Source organism: Pistacia vera, unplaced genomic scaffold (genome assembly GCF_008641045.1).
Source record: "Pistacia vera cultivar Batoury unplaced genomic scaffold, PisVer_v2 Contig208, whole genome shotgun sequence".
Taxonomy (NCBI): domain Eukaryota; kingdom Viridiplantae; phylum Streptophyta; class Magnoliopsida; order Sapindales; family Anacardiaceae; genus Pistacia; species Pistacia vera.
In genome coordinates, this window is record NW_022196011.1 from 760,285 (window position 1) to 774,048 (window position 13,764).

Below are 13,764 nucleotides of genomic sequence, written 5' to 3' on the forward strand. Positions count from 1 at the left end.
GTAATATGATTACTTAATCAATTATAACATTCCATTATAAACATTAGTATATTAATTAAATGATTTGAAATTTAATTAATTATAATATTAAATTATAGATTTATAGTATGATTACTTAATTCATTATAACATTACATTATACTATTATAGTATGATCATATAATTAATATAACATTACATAATTAAATGATTACTTAATTGATTATGACATTATATTATAAACATTAGTAATTAATTTACTAATTTACACAATACTTAATTAAATGATTAGAATTTTATTAATTATAACATTACATTATAAATTTATGGTATGATTACTTAATTAATTATAACATTTTATTATAAACAATATTACAATACTTAATTAAATGATTAACAATTTAATTAATTATAATATTACGTTATAATTAAACCCTAAACCCAAATAGTATATTTGTTAGGGGTGCATTTGTAAACTTTTAAGGTATTTTTGTCATTTTTTAACTAATAGGGGGGTAATTGATTTTTTACAGGGTACCTCGGAAAGGAACCGGAACCTGCATTTTAGGTTCCGGTTCCTTGAATTGAAGAACCTGCACTGTGCGGTTCCGGTTTCGGTTCCTTTTTTTGGGAACCTGTACTGTACGGTTCCGGTTCCGGTTCCCCCAGAAAATGGAGGGTACCCAGAACCGCTCACCCCTAAGTATAACTGCTGCTGGTAAGCGTGAGAAACTATTGCGTGTGATCAAGAATCCTGTTACTCGGTATTTACCTGTAAACTCTCAAAAGATAGGTAAGCTTAAATGTGCCTAGTCATTACATCTTATATGTTGCTATTGGAAATACTAGAGGTTGTTTGCTTGCATTACAGGTTTCTCATATAGTTCAGAAAAATGGGTTAAGATGAGGAATCATGTGGCCACTATCAGCGATGATATGGACCTTGTTTTTGTGGTATGCTCGGAAGTAACATTTGTTTAATACACATTATACTGTACCTTTTGCTTTCGTGTCTTTATTTTGTCTGATGTAAACTTGTATTCTTTATGATCTAATATCATATGCATTTTCAGGTTGGCGCAATGGCCAATGGGAAGATTGAGATCAATTACACAGATGACTCAATAGCTAGTAAGTTTTTGGTGTATCATTTATTCCCTGATTAAAAACAATAATACTAAACTCACTAATCCCTCTTACTAACCCCGTGTGGGAGTTTGTGATTGACTTGGTTAGATGGAACCCATTATTGGACAGGTGGGATCCATGTGAATTGACGAATTGTGAACTGACATGTGGTGTTAGTGAGAGAAAGTTAGTGAGAAGTGTTAATGAGTGTAGTGTTACTCACTTAAAAATGCTTCTGTTTTGTTTTTCTTCAGAAGTCCTGGAGTGAATATACATCTTACCATGCATATTATAATGTCTGGTTCAATCTGCATTTTCTTCTTTCCTCTTTCTGAAACTATTTAGAATTGGAGCTAAGCCTCTTATTTGTTATAAAATTTCTTCTTTGTCAATGGTTTTGGACATCCTCCAGTTGAAACTCTTAACTTCTTAGAGAAGCTGAGTTGAAAATAACTAATAGCCAAACTTTTTTGCTTTCTGTTTTAATTTGAAATATCCAAATTATATTAAAAAAAACCATTTTGTATTTGGAGCTAATAATGTGGTGTTCTCTTTATTATTATTTTTGTTTCTCCAGTTTCTGGCTGTCCAATAAGTGTTGCCCACTCCATCATAAGAATTTGTGAGGCTCTGGAAGATAAGTGTGATATATTGTAAGAGTCAATTTAACTGTCCCAGAGGGATTAATTCTATATTTGAGTAAATTTATTGTTGTAGTGATCATGTAAACTACATAATATTGGGCTTCATGATATTTAGTTAAGTTTCACTTTTATTGTGCCACAAATGCTTATATTGAGTCACCATGTTAAGTATTGCATATAAATTTTTACATATATAGTGATCTAATTTTCATTAATAGTTAATTGTTAATGTTTTACATATAAATTTTATTTACAAATTCTTTTATATGATGTGTTGGAATATTAATTCTCAAATCATGTAGTCATTACTCTTCTATCATAGTATTATTCTTATTTTATTTATTAAATATTTTTTGAGTTAATTATATCTTTTTTATTTATTTTGTATTATGTTAATATTTATTACATAATTTTAGATATATATATTGTATCCCGTTAGTATCAAATTGTCAGGCTCTCATTTTTGGTCTTTAGGCATGGTATTTTGTCTTTGACATTTAATAATATTTCTAACCATTTTCAGGAATAGAAGAAAAAAATATCTATTGACTTGTTGAATATTGGAAGCATCCAAGTTTGCTTAGTGCCGATCATCTTTTAGGGAAGTCAAAAGGAAATGAATTATCGTGGAAGGGATGAACCAGCAAATACAATACAAATATAAGGGTAGGGAAATAGGTTTGATTAAGTGCAAGGGTGTGACGCCTATATATCGTGGCGCATATCATATGAAACTACTAAATGGATTGCAACAAGAGAGGTAAGTATATAATGTATTAAATTATTGGTTTTATATTAATTTTAATTAACATTATATTATCGAGTGTGTTGTTAGTGTCTGTTTGCATGTTATCCAACATGGAGTGGGGTAACTTTAGGTCATCACACCTTTCACTAATTCACTATGATCATGATTATGTGTGCTAATCTTAGATCTAAGTTATCTAAGATTCATAGAAATATTAAATTATATCATCGTGGTAAGATAGAGCAAGCTTGATAGCATCAAAGTGCACATGAGAGTATCCTTCACGGATCCGGGCAATGGATTCTTGAGGGATTTCCAGAGTAATATATTGTTCTTGAGTTGTGGTTGGAATTTGACATTTATCAAAAGTACTAGTCTAGACATACTCTTTTACTGGCTTTCTGAAAGGTCTAACAAGAGTTTTAAAGGTTTTAGACAAAGACAAAGAAGACTTAGAAATGACTGTATAAGGATTTACAATTGAAGGGATATCTTGGATATCTTTACTTTTTGGGATATAAGATATTTTATACAAACTATTTACTTTAAAAGAAGATCTAGATAAGTTAGTATTTATTGGAGACGTGGATAAAGCTAAAAAAGATTCTATAAGTGTGAGTTCAACCTCTTGGATGTGTAATACAACCTCAAATAGCAAGAATAGCTCAAGACCCGTAACAAATTAAGAACATAAAACCTCCTTTGTGGTCTGACAAGCAAACTAATGCAGTTAAGAGTCTTAAACGCAAATTCTTTCATACACAACCATTGAAGATTCCCTCTTTTGGGAAACGAATTCTTCAGACGAATGCTAGTGACACTCATTGGGGTGTAGTGCTTTTTGAACAAGATGATGACAAAGTACGACATTTGTGTGGATACTAGAGTGGACAGTTCTAATCGCATCAACAACATTCTCTCTTGCACATTTCTTTCATGTTTCCTTCATACTTTTAAACTTGCCTTCAACCTCAAGGGTGTAATAATATTCTGATAATGGTAAGAATAGCAAAAGATCTCATATATTATTTTCATTTGTGTTCCTAATGTGTTTTTATTTTAACTAGCCCTTTTAGATGATATTAGAAGATGCGTGGTTGTAAGTGTGTGGAATAAGAGAAGGGCCTTAACCATAGATTCGACCGATCGTTGTGTTGATCGGCTTCCATGTAGGTTGGCTATCATAGTTTCTCACATGCATAAACTCGCTCTATTAGACATCTGATTTGTCCAATATTAGCACGCTTGCATAGGAATGACACATATGACTTTGAATGTTGGATCAATCATTATGACATTGTTTCCTAATTTCAATATATCTCTCTTTGACGTTCATTGCTCCAAACTCTTAAAGTTAAACTATAGATTGTCGGTGTAGATTTGAATCCAGGAAGTATTGTAACTACTTTGTATTACTAGATGGTTTGGTGAATCCAAGACCGTGCTCTTGATCTCGCTATTCTTATGATTATTGATGCTAATCAACACAACGATTGGTCGAATTTATGGTTAAGACACTCCTCTTATCCCACACACACTTGCACCCACACATCTTCTAACATTATCGAAAAGGGCTAGTAAAAATAAAAACACATTATGAACACAAATGAAAATAATATATGACATCTTTTGTTATTCTTACCATTATCAGAATATTACACTCTTGAAGTTGAATGAATGTTTAAAAGTATGAAGCAAACATGAAAGAAATGTGCAAGAGAGAAATATACAAGAGAGAAATGTATGCAAGATAGAAATGTAAAAGATTTTTCACAAAAGAACAATGTAAGAGATCTTAACTTTTTCACAATGCCTCATCTTTCAACGAGAAGAGAAGTCTCTTTATTTATAGAGTAATACAAGACATTTCATTTAATACACATTAAAGAGATATTTAATGCATAGCTTGATATATTTGGCTTTTTGATTTTTTTTTTTTTTTTTTTAACCTTACCTGCAATATTTGACTTTTGTATCTTACATAGGAAATATTGCACTTGAGTTGGCAAACTGCCATATAGTCCACGTCTATTTTACAGATAAATATAAAGGACAAACATTTATTTTAAAGACGCGTAGAGCTTTAATCATCTGATAAGTTTGTAACGTGTCACGAGTCTTCATCTTGGAAATCGAGACAACCCATTGCTTGAATTCAATCAGCATAAATTTGTTGAGAAGATGAATCTAGATAAGTATCTAGAGAAATGTCTAGAGACTAAGATAACTGCCCTACAGAGGTACTTGGTGCATGCATGTATTGTTGTTGTTTGGATTTATGAAGATAATAATCACGAGACTACTGAAGCTCTTTTTCTTGCACAATATCTGGCTGAGAATCTGGGTACCACCATTCTAGATAGTCTAAAGTGACATTCAATTGAGCAATGATGGAACTTATGCATGTTTGTTTGACCTGGAGTAATTTCTCAGTGTAGGCTAGAGGAAAGAGTTCTCACAGAGCATCATCGCGAAAAGATGATCATATCTCATCTGGAATTGTCTGATTTTTCTCAAAAAGAATTTTCTGAATTAATCTAATCTCTAAGAGGATGTTCAAACATATTATGGATGAGATCATATGGATAAGACTGATGAAATATAACTTGATGTTGTGAAAAACATAGCCTATCAGATCTGATAGAGTGGTGTTTATGAAAAAACATGTTAGACCATGCCATTTTGGTGGACATGAGACCTCTGTAACAAGCAAATTGAAGAGCAAACACAGATTTCCATTTTTTCAGGGTTTTGAATCATTTGAGAAAAGTCATCAAAGAGTATAACTTAGAGGTTCAGGATGATTGATACTGGAAAATCATTTTCAACATATAATGGATTGGGAATTGAATTGCAATGTGGTACTAGTGTAACGTATACCGAAAGAACCATTATAATTCTAGAAATATGATGTCTGGACCGGGAGGTAAACAAAATATTTTTTAAAATGAGTAATTTGGATGGACACCTAACATATCATACATGGATTGTTCATATTTTTCAATGCATTGGATCTGATAAAAAAAACATGAGAGTGGTGACATTTTTATTAATGGTACGAGTTCGAACAAGGTCATGAAATTGGGAGATGTGTCCAGCATATGATTTGGTGAAGAAGAGAATGAACAAGAATTGGATTGGGTCAGTGGTTGATACATGAAACAAGGGAGTGGTTTTGACCTAGGGTTCATGAAACAAACTTGTTTAGCTTTAGGTCTAGATAAATAATCTGCAATGGTATTGGTGTGACCCTTTATGTGTTGTGCTCAATTAAATGCTATTTCAGACTATCTAGAATGGTGGTACCCAGATTCTCAGCCAGATATTGTGTAGGAAGAAAAGCTTTAGATATCTTCATAAATCCAAGCGACAACAATACATGCATGCATCAAGTACCTCTGCAAAGCAGCCATCTCATTCTCTAGACATTTCTCCAGATACTCATCCAGATTCATCTTCTCGACAAATTCCTACTGATTGGATTCAAACAATAGGTTGTCTAGATTTTCAAGATGAAGACTTGTGACACGTTACAAACTTGTCAGATAATTAAAGCTCTACATGTCTTCAAAATAAATGTTTATGTCCTTTATGTTTATCTGTAAAATAGACGTGGACTATATGGCAGTTTGCCAACTCAAGTGTAATATCTTCAGTGTAAGATACAAGAGTCAAATATTGTAGGCAAGATTAAATTTTTTTTTCCAAAAAGTCAAATATGTCAAGCTTTGTATTAAATATCTTTTTAATGTGTATTAAATGAGATGTCTTGTATTACTCTATAAATAGAGGGACTCGTCTTTCCATTGGAAGAGGAGGCATTGTGAAAAAGCTAAGATCTCTTACATTGTTCTCTTGTGAAAAAACTTTTACATTTCTATCTTGCATACATTTCTCTCTTGTATATTTTTTCTCTTTCATATTTCCTTCATACTTTTAAACCTTTAACCTCAATAGTGTAATATTCTGATAATGGTAAAAGATCTTTTATATTATTTTCATTTATGTTTTTAATGTGTTTTTATTTTCACTAGCCATTTTAGATGATGTTAGAAGATGTGTGGGTGTAAGTATGTGTGAGATAAGATGAGGGCCTTGACCATAGATTCAACTGATCGTTGTGTTGATTGACTTCCGTGTAGGTCGGCTATCATAGTTTTTCACATGCATAAACTCTATAATAATCTTCTAGCACCATCTCTGATGTGTAGTAACCCTTTTAAGAGGAGGCATTTGACCATAGATCCGACTGATCACATTTTTATGCACATATCTTTCCTAACCATTCTCCCATTTGAAAACATGTCAAATGATTAATAATAACCTTTCTTGTAATATATTAAATGCTCATGACACAACTATTTCCATTAATTGTCATTAAACTTCAATTTTCTATAATTCACATATAAATCCATCAATTGTAAATTATAGCTTCAAACCAAGTTCAATTTCTTTTGTGTGACAAGAAGTAAGGTTTCCTAATACTAAACCTAGAAACTCAATTCTTATTTCATATTAAAGGGAGGTTTCCATTACCTTGTGTGAAGAAACCACTCTTTTGCAAATATTCTACTCCATATCTCCATTTGACTCTTTATCCTAACATAATTCATAAGAAATTTAGGGTGTGTTTGTTTTATTATTTTGGGTAGGATTTTTGAAAAAGTTGAGGTAGGTGATTATTACGAGGTATGATTTGAAAATTAACAAAAAGACTCTCTAGATTTATTAATTTAGCTAAATACTCTTATCATAAAACATTGAACATTAACAAAAACATCTTCATCCACCCATTAAATGTCGGCAGCAGGCCACCACTCTCGGAGGGTGGTCAGCAATAGTTGTCATAATGGCACACGACCGGCTGGATTTGGCTGATAGTGCCCAAATATGGCCTTTTATGGCTAGTTTTATGCCCAGATTTAGTCGTTGACGGCTAGATCTGGCCATGTTTGGTCGTCAACAACGGCCATATCTTTGCCATCAACAGCCAGATCTTTGGCTATAGATATGACCTTTTTCAGCTAGATCCACGGTGAATCTGGTCGGATAGCGCTAGATCGGTGTACCACCGACCATATTTAACTGGTAATGCTCCATTACGCCAGATTTCGGTCACCTTCCGACAGTGGTGGCTAGAATTTGACAAATGTGGGTGGGTGGGTGTTTTTGTCAATTTCTAAATTTTTTTGGGTATTTAGTTAAATTAACAAACTTAAGGGTTTAAAAATAGTTGAATAAAATAGTCAGAATAGGGAAAAAAAAAATATGTATTTTGGGTAGGATATGGTAGAAATATTAAAACAAGCACAACCTTAATAACTTGAAATACATAATAATTATATAAGATATGGAGTTGAAATTTACCTCCAAATATTCTTAATAAGGGAAAAAATACAAAACACTTGAAAGATTTCAACTAAAAAGCTTATAGTTTCAATGAATGAAGTAAAATCTATGGAGAAATGTTGAAGAAGATGATGGAATAATTGAGATGTGTTGAAGAAGATTGATGGAAAGTGGTAAAAAAAATGGGTTGGTTGACTTATATAAGCTAAAATCAAGATTTTTTAGCAAAATTCATTCATTTATCTTTTGCTTTTAATTACTTATGGATTATAAAGCAAATTGGAGTGATATAATTCAATTAATGGATTTTTTCTATAATAACAATTATCAGGTTACTATCCAGATAACACCACATGAAGCAATATATGGGAGAAAGTGCATATCACCTTCGTATTGGGATGAAGTATGAGAGAAGTCTTTGGTTCAAACCTTAGGACTAGAGATGACTCAAAAGATAATTGAAGATATCAGGTTAATTAGAGAGAGAATGAAACAAGCCCAAGATCACCAAAAGAATTATGCAAACTTGAAGAGAAAGGAAGTGTAATTTCAAGTGGGGGACAAAGTGTTTGTTAAAATTGGCCCACACAAACATGTTAGGAGATTTGGCAAAGAAGTAAAGTTTGTTGTGCAATACATTGGTCCTTTTAAAGTGCTAAAAAGGATTGGGAAAGTAGCTTACAAACTTGCATTACCATTGAGCATGGAACAAGTGCATAATGTTTTTCATGTGTCCTTGTTACGCAAGTACATAAATGATCCTTCTCATGTATTACAGGCAGAAGAAGTGGAACTGAAGGAGAATTTGATTTATAAGGAGTGTCCAGTCCAAATATTGGATAGGAAGATTAAAGAGTTTCAAAATAAAGTATTCCACTCATCAATGTTCTTTAGAGAAATCACAAGGTCGAAGAAGCTACTTGGGAAGTGGAGCAAGACATGAGAGACTGCTACCCGAGTTATTTGTTTAATTTCGAGGACGAAATTCCTATAAGGAGAGGAGAAATGTAAACTCCATCGATACGTCCAAGGGTAAAATATTCTTATCACTTTTATGTGCTAAGTTAACTACTATGCACATGCTTTAGGGGTAAAGTGGTAAAAGAATTATGATATTTTGTTGGCTTGACAAGACAAGAATGAAGAAGGATTTTGGAGTAATTAAAATAAGTTGTTAAGGGCAAAAAAGAAAATGATGTTATAAGTCATTAAATGCAAAAGACAAATGAATGATTTTTGTTAAAAAAATCTTGAATTTAGCTTGTATAAGTCGATCAACCCATTTTTTTTTTACCATTTTCCATGATCTTCTTCAACACATCTCCATTATTTCATCTTCTTTAACAATTCTCCATAGATTTTACTTACTCCATTGAAACTTCAAGCTTTTTAGTTGAAATTTTTTAAGTGTTTTGTATTTATTCCCTTATTAAGAATATTTGAGGGTAAATTTCAACTTCTTATCTTATATGACTATTATGTATTTCAAGTTATTAAATTTCTTATTAATTATGTTAGGATAAAAAGTCAATTGCAGATAAGGAGGAGGAAATTTGTAAAAGAGTGTGATTTTTTCACACAAGGTAAGGAAAACCTCCTTTTAATATAAAATAAGAATTAGGTTTCTAGGTTTAGTATTAGGGAACTTTAATTCTTATCACACAAAAGAAATTGAGTTTGGTTTGATGTTATAATTTGCAATTGATAGATTTATATGTGAATTGTAGAAAATTGAAGTTTGATGGCAATTAATGGAAATAATTTTGTTATGAGCATTTAACATATTACAAAGGGAGGTTATTATTGATCATTTGACATATTTTCACAACTGAGAATGGTTAGGAAATGTTAAAGAGTAAGTGGAGGTAAACAAGTATGAAAAAACCTTAAAAAAAGGCATGTCACCATGGTTGCCTATGTCATATCCGTGGCCTTCTAAGCGATTTTCAAACATCTTACCTATCGAAATGGGTTGAGGCCTAAATATAAAAGTTATAGACTTTTCTTTAAGCTTTAAAACGAGACCAAAATCATATCAATCCGATGTGTATAACTTGAGATATGCCTTCTTGAATATGATATGTGCAACATGACTATCTCAAAAGTGCTTCCTATTTTTTAATTTAATTTTTTTAGCCTAATAATCTATGATTGATTCCAAGTATCAAAATGATGTTTAAAGAGTTTTGAAGCATGTTTGAACAAGTGATTATGGTGATTATTTTAACGATTGTATAAACATTTATATTTTATGTAATGAATGACCATAGAAAATATATATAAAGAATATATATATATGTTATGCCTTACCTAAATATGAGCTTGTTTATGTATAAATAAGCATAAGTATGGTAAGTTTTCCATGAGTTTGTTATGCATCGATGAGATAGACATGATGTAATGATACATTCATGTATGGAGATTGTATGATTTTAAGAATCTAGCATGTCAAGCATATTAATGATTAAAGAAGGGAGACTTGATCATAAGTTTGAGCTAAATGCTTTCAAAGTACATAGACATGCATTTTCATGAATAAAGTGATTGTTTTAAGTTTTATGGAAGTTGTAGTCATGTTATGGGGAACCTGAGCTAACTCATGCACATACCTACGCAAGAAAGAAATGAACAGTAAATAGCATGCATGACCATGGGAACTATGTTATAAGTTAAGGTTAGCTCATTGGCCAAAGTTTCTGTAATACATGCCTCAACTTAGTCTAATAAGCAGATAGTAAAGAGTTTTAAAGAAAATTACATTTACACATGCATGACATTAAAGTGCCTCGTTCATGATACATTAAAGGAAAAGTATTACATGAATTATGTTATAGGTTATGATATGATTAACATATATATATATATATATCATGTTATGTTATTAATGATCGATTTCCTTACTTAGTGATTAGCACTCATTTCTCAGATTGACATCTTTGTGGGTAATAGTTAAAGCGGCAATGGTGAGCAGCAGTCAAGGAAGCTTGGGGGCATGCATGATAACTTTTTGTTGTAAAAAATTATAATGTTATATAATGGATGTTTATTTTGGATTGATGTATATAGTTTGATGCATACAATCTAAGTTTTACTAAATAATGAATATATTTTGCTCATAAATTATGGGAGATATTTTATATTTGTTTCTGCTGTTGAACTATTGTTAAACAATCGATGTAGTTGTTTTCTTTAAACTATATTTATCATATATAGTAATGTAAATGACAGGAGAAATTTTTATTTATTTATTTTCATATAATACATGTTTGTAAACAAGATTTAGGTTCTAAATTACACAACCTTCTAAACATGAATCCTCTAAGTTTTCATCGTAATAGAATGCTTAGGGGGTAGTCGGTTGGAGGGGGGTGTTAAAGTTGGTATCAAAATTATATCATGAATATTTTATGCACTTATTATCATTGTTTTAAAAACCGGACCGGACAGGTCGGTCAGACCGGTCAGACCGGGAACCGGCTATGACTTCGATCGGGTTTACTATATAAATCAGTAACATATTCAAATCTGCTTTGGACTGGTAACAGACTGGCTTAATAGTGTTAAACCGTCGGTCCGGCTGGACCAGGGCTTAAACCGGTCCACTAATTGAAACCTACAATAACCTTAAAACAATCGCATTCCCAAATTGCATCTTCTTTTCATTCTTTATTTCATTTCAATCGAGCTTCATCCTTCATTGATTTCGCTCCAAATTGCATCTTCTTCAACTTCAAACAAAGATCAAAGTGAAGAAACTCTAAAGTCTAAAGAAAATCGAAATTGATTCTTCTTCATTTTCTTCAACTTCAATGGCAACCGAAACTTGGACAAAACCTGTACTTCTTTGTCTTCTTCACTGATTTTGCAGGTTTATTCTCTTTTCCTTCAACTAAAATGCTTTTTTACTTTGCTCTTTATCCTAAAGTTCGTCTTCTTCTGCATTTAGTTAGCATTTTTAGTTGTTTCATTTGTTGTTCTTTACAAATATTTGATTACAGAATACTGATTACAGAAGCAGCTAAAGAGATTTTGCAAATATCTAAATATCTGAAGTTACAACTTACAAGGTCAGATGAATTTTGAGAATATGAATTAGATATTTAGATTGTTGGGTCTGGTTAGTGGTGGCTAGTTTGTGTGAATATTGCCCTTTTATCGATTTAGAAATTTAGATTGTTGGGTCTGGTGAGTGGTGGCTCATTTGTGTGAATATTGCCCTTTTATTGTTTGTTATATTGTCTATGTATGTGCTTATGTTGTTTTTGGGCATAAAGTATTCAAAGAGTTGAACTTTATTTTGCAAATGTTGTTCATTCTAGATTATATTGCAAATAATTTTGTTATTAATTATTATGTGACTTTTTTTTTTTTTTTTTGTGTGTTATTTAATTTGTAATCGAAAACAACGTGACATTGGGGCTGTTTTTTAATTTGCGGCAAAGCTCCATTCCTCGCTGGAAATCGACGACGATGACATTCCTCGCTAGAAATCGACAATAGCACAGCTCTATTTCAAAAAGTGTAAGTTTTTCATGAGTCATGACCCCTTCAATTTTTGCAGATCTAGTACTTTCCTGTTGTCAATGGGCAAAATCTAGGTTGAGAAACATCTGTAACGTTGTTCTTTAAGGAGTAGCTTAGTAGCGAATAACCCAAATTAATTTACAAATTTGTTATGAAATTGATTGTTGAAATCTAGGTTTTAAGATATTCAATTTGCTTGTATCTAACCAGGCTATTATTTCATTTATGTTTTTACTCATTTAATCTTTTGTTGATACTAGAATATTTTGCCAGTGAAAAGAATTTTCTACAATATTAAAGAGAGTTACATGAATGTACGTGTATACCAAAGAGCTCTTGCAACTGTGTTGTAAAACTTCTATTAAGCTATTCAATATTCATAAGCATTTTGCAGATGATAGTGATGGTTATGATGATGATGACAGTGATGATGATGATGAATTTTGATGCTAGTGTATGAAGCTCAATCAATATAGAGATGGATCAAAGAAAAAACACTTGTACCAAAAGTTTTGTTATTAATTATTATGTATTTTGTCATTTAATATGTAATGGATGAACACAACATCATATGTATTTTGTCATTTAATATGTAATGGATGAACACAACATCATGTTTGGATTTGGACTGTGGATTGTTGTTAAATTATGTTAGGATTGTTATTTGAAGGTTGTTAAAAAATGGAATATGAAATTCTTAGAAAAACAAGTTTTTTTTTTTTTTTTTTTTAGTGTTGACGTCAGCATGATGACGTCACCGATCCAACCGGTTGGACCAATTGACCCGTGACCCGAGCAGCAGAGCGGGTTGCCCCTCCGGTCTGGGTTTTAAAACAGTGCTTATTATACTAATTTTGCGTTGCTATAAAAAAAAAAAAAAAAAAAAAAAAGTTAATGACTTTTTCTCATCCAAATAATAGCTTAATGATACTTTCACCCATAGACTTTTAAAATACTATTTTACTATTTAAATTTATACTCCGTTTTTTATTCTGGCATTGTTGTGATCTTACACTATCATTATTTTCTTTCTTAATCATTACTCACCGAAACCCCTCCAACCCTACTCTTATCGGCTTCGTTAATCACCGACAATCGAGCGATTAGGGTTTGCATAGTTGTCTCTCCCAAATCAAATTCCAATAAATCTCAACATTCAAAATCTAACTTTCCACCACCGAAAGAATCATCGTCCTCTCGTATTCATAAGCTCAATAGTCTGAATTGAGTTTACTCTCTATTCGTCTCTAGAATATAAATTTAGATAATAAAATTATATTTTAAAAGTCTATAGTTGGGAAAGTGTCATTAAACTATTATTTGAGCAGGAAAAAGTGGTTTACTCTAAACAAAAAACTAAAATTATATATATTGTTATGCCTGGGAACATAG

At 31.7% G+C, this 13,764-nt stretch overlaps 1 protein-coding gene across 1 annotated transcript; it reads left to right on the forward strand.

The window, feature by feature from the left end:
- The first annotated feature begins 577 nt into the window (after nucleotides 1-577).
- On the forward strand, nucleotides 578-10,914 carry LOC116129132 (ribosomal RNA small subunit methyltransferase NEP1-like). The gene is made up of 8 exons (XM_031414889.1): nucleotides 578-772; nucleotides 851-933; nucleotides 1,053-1,110; nucleotides 1,685-1,760; nucleotides 2,275-2,511; nucleotides 8,627-8,880; nucleotides 9,367-9,431; nucleotides 10,775-10,914. Exons 1-5 carry the CDS (start codon nucleotides 652-654, stop codon nucleotides 2,306-2,308), a joined length of 372 nt encoding a protein of 123 aa, XP_031270749.1. The 5' UTR covers nucleotides 578-651; the 3' UTR covers nucleotides 2,309-2,511; nucleotides 8,627-8,880; nucleotides 9,367-9,431; nucleotides 10,775-10,914.
- The last annotated feature ends 2,850 nt before the right edge of the window (nucleotides 10,915-13,764 follow it).

Coding starts and splice junctions, on each gene's coding strand:
- LOC116129132 (XM_031414889.1), top strand. CDS start 652: ATGGAGGGTACCCAGAACCGCTCACCCCTAAGTATAACTGCTGCTGGT. Junction 1,111..1,684: donor CACAGATGACTCAATAGCTA/GTAAGTTTTTGG, acceptor TTGTTTCTCCAG/TTTCTGGCTGTCCAATAAGT. Junction 1,761..2,274: donor GAAGATAAGTGTGATATATT/GTAAGAGTCAAT, acceptor AACCATTTTCAG/GAATAGAAGAAAAAAATATC.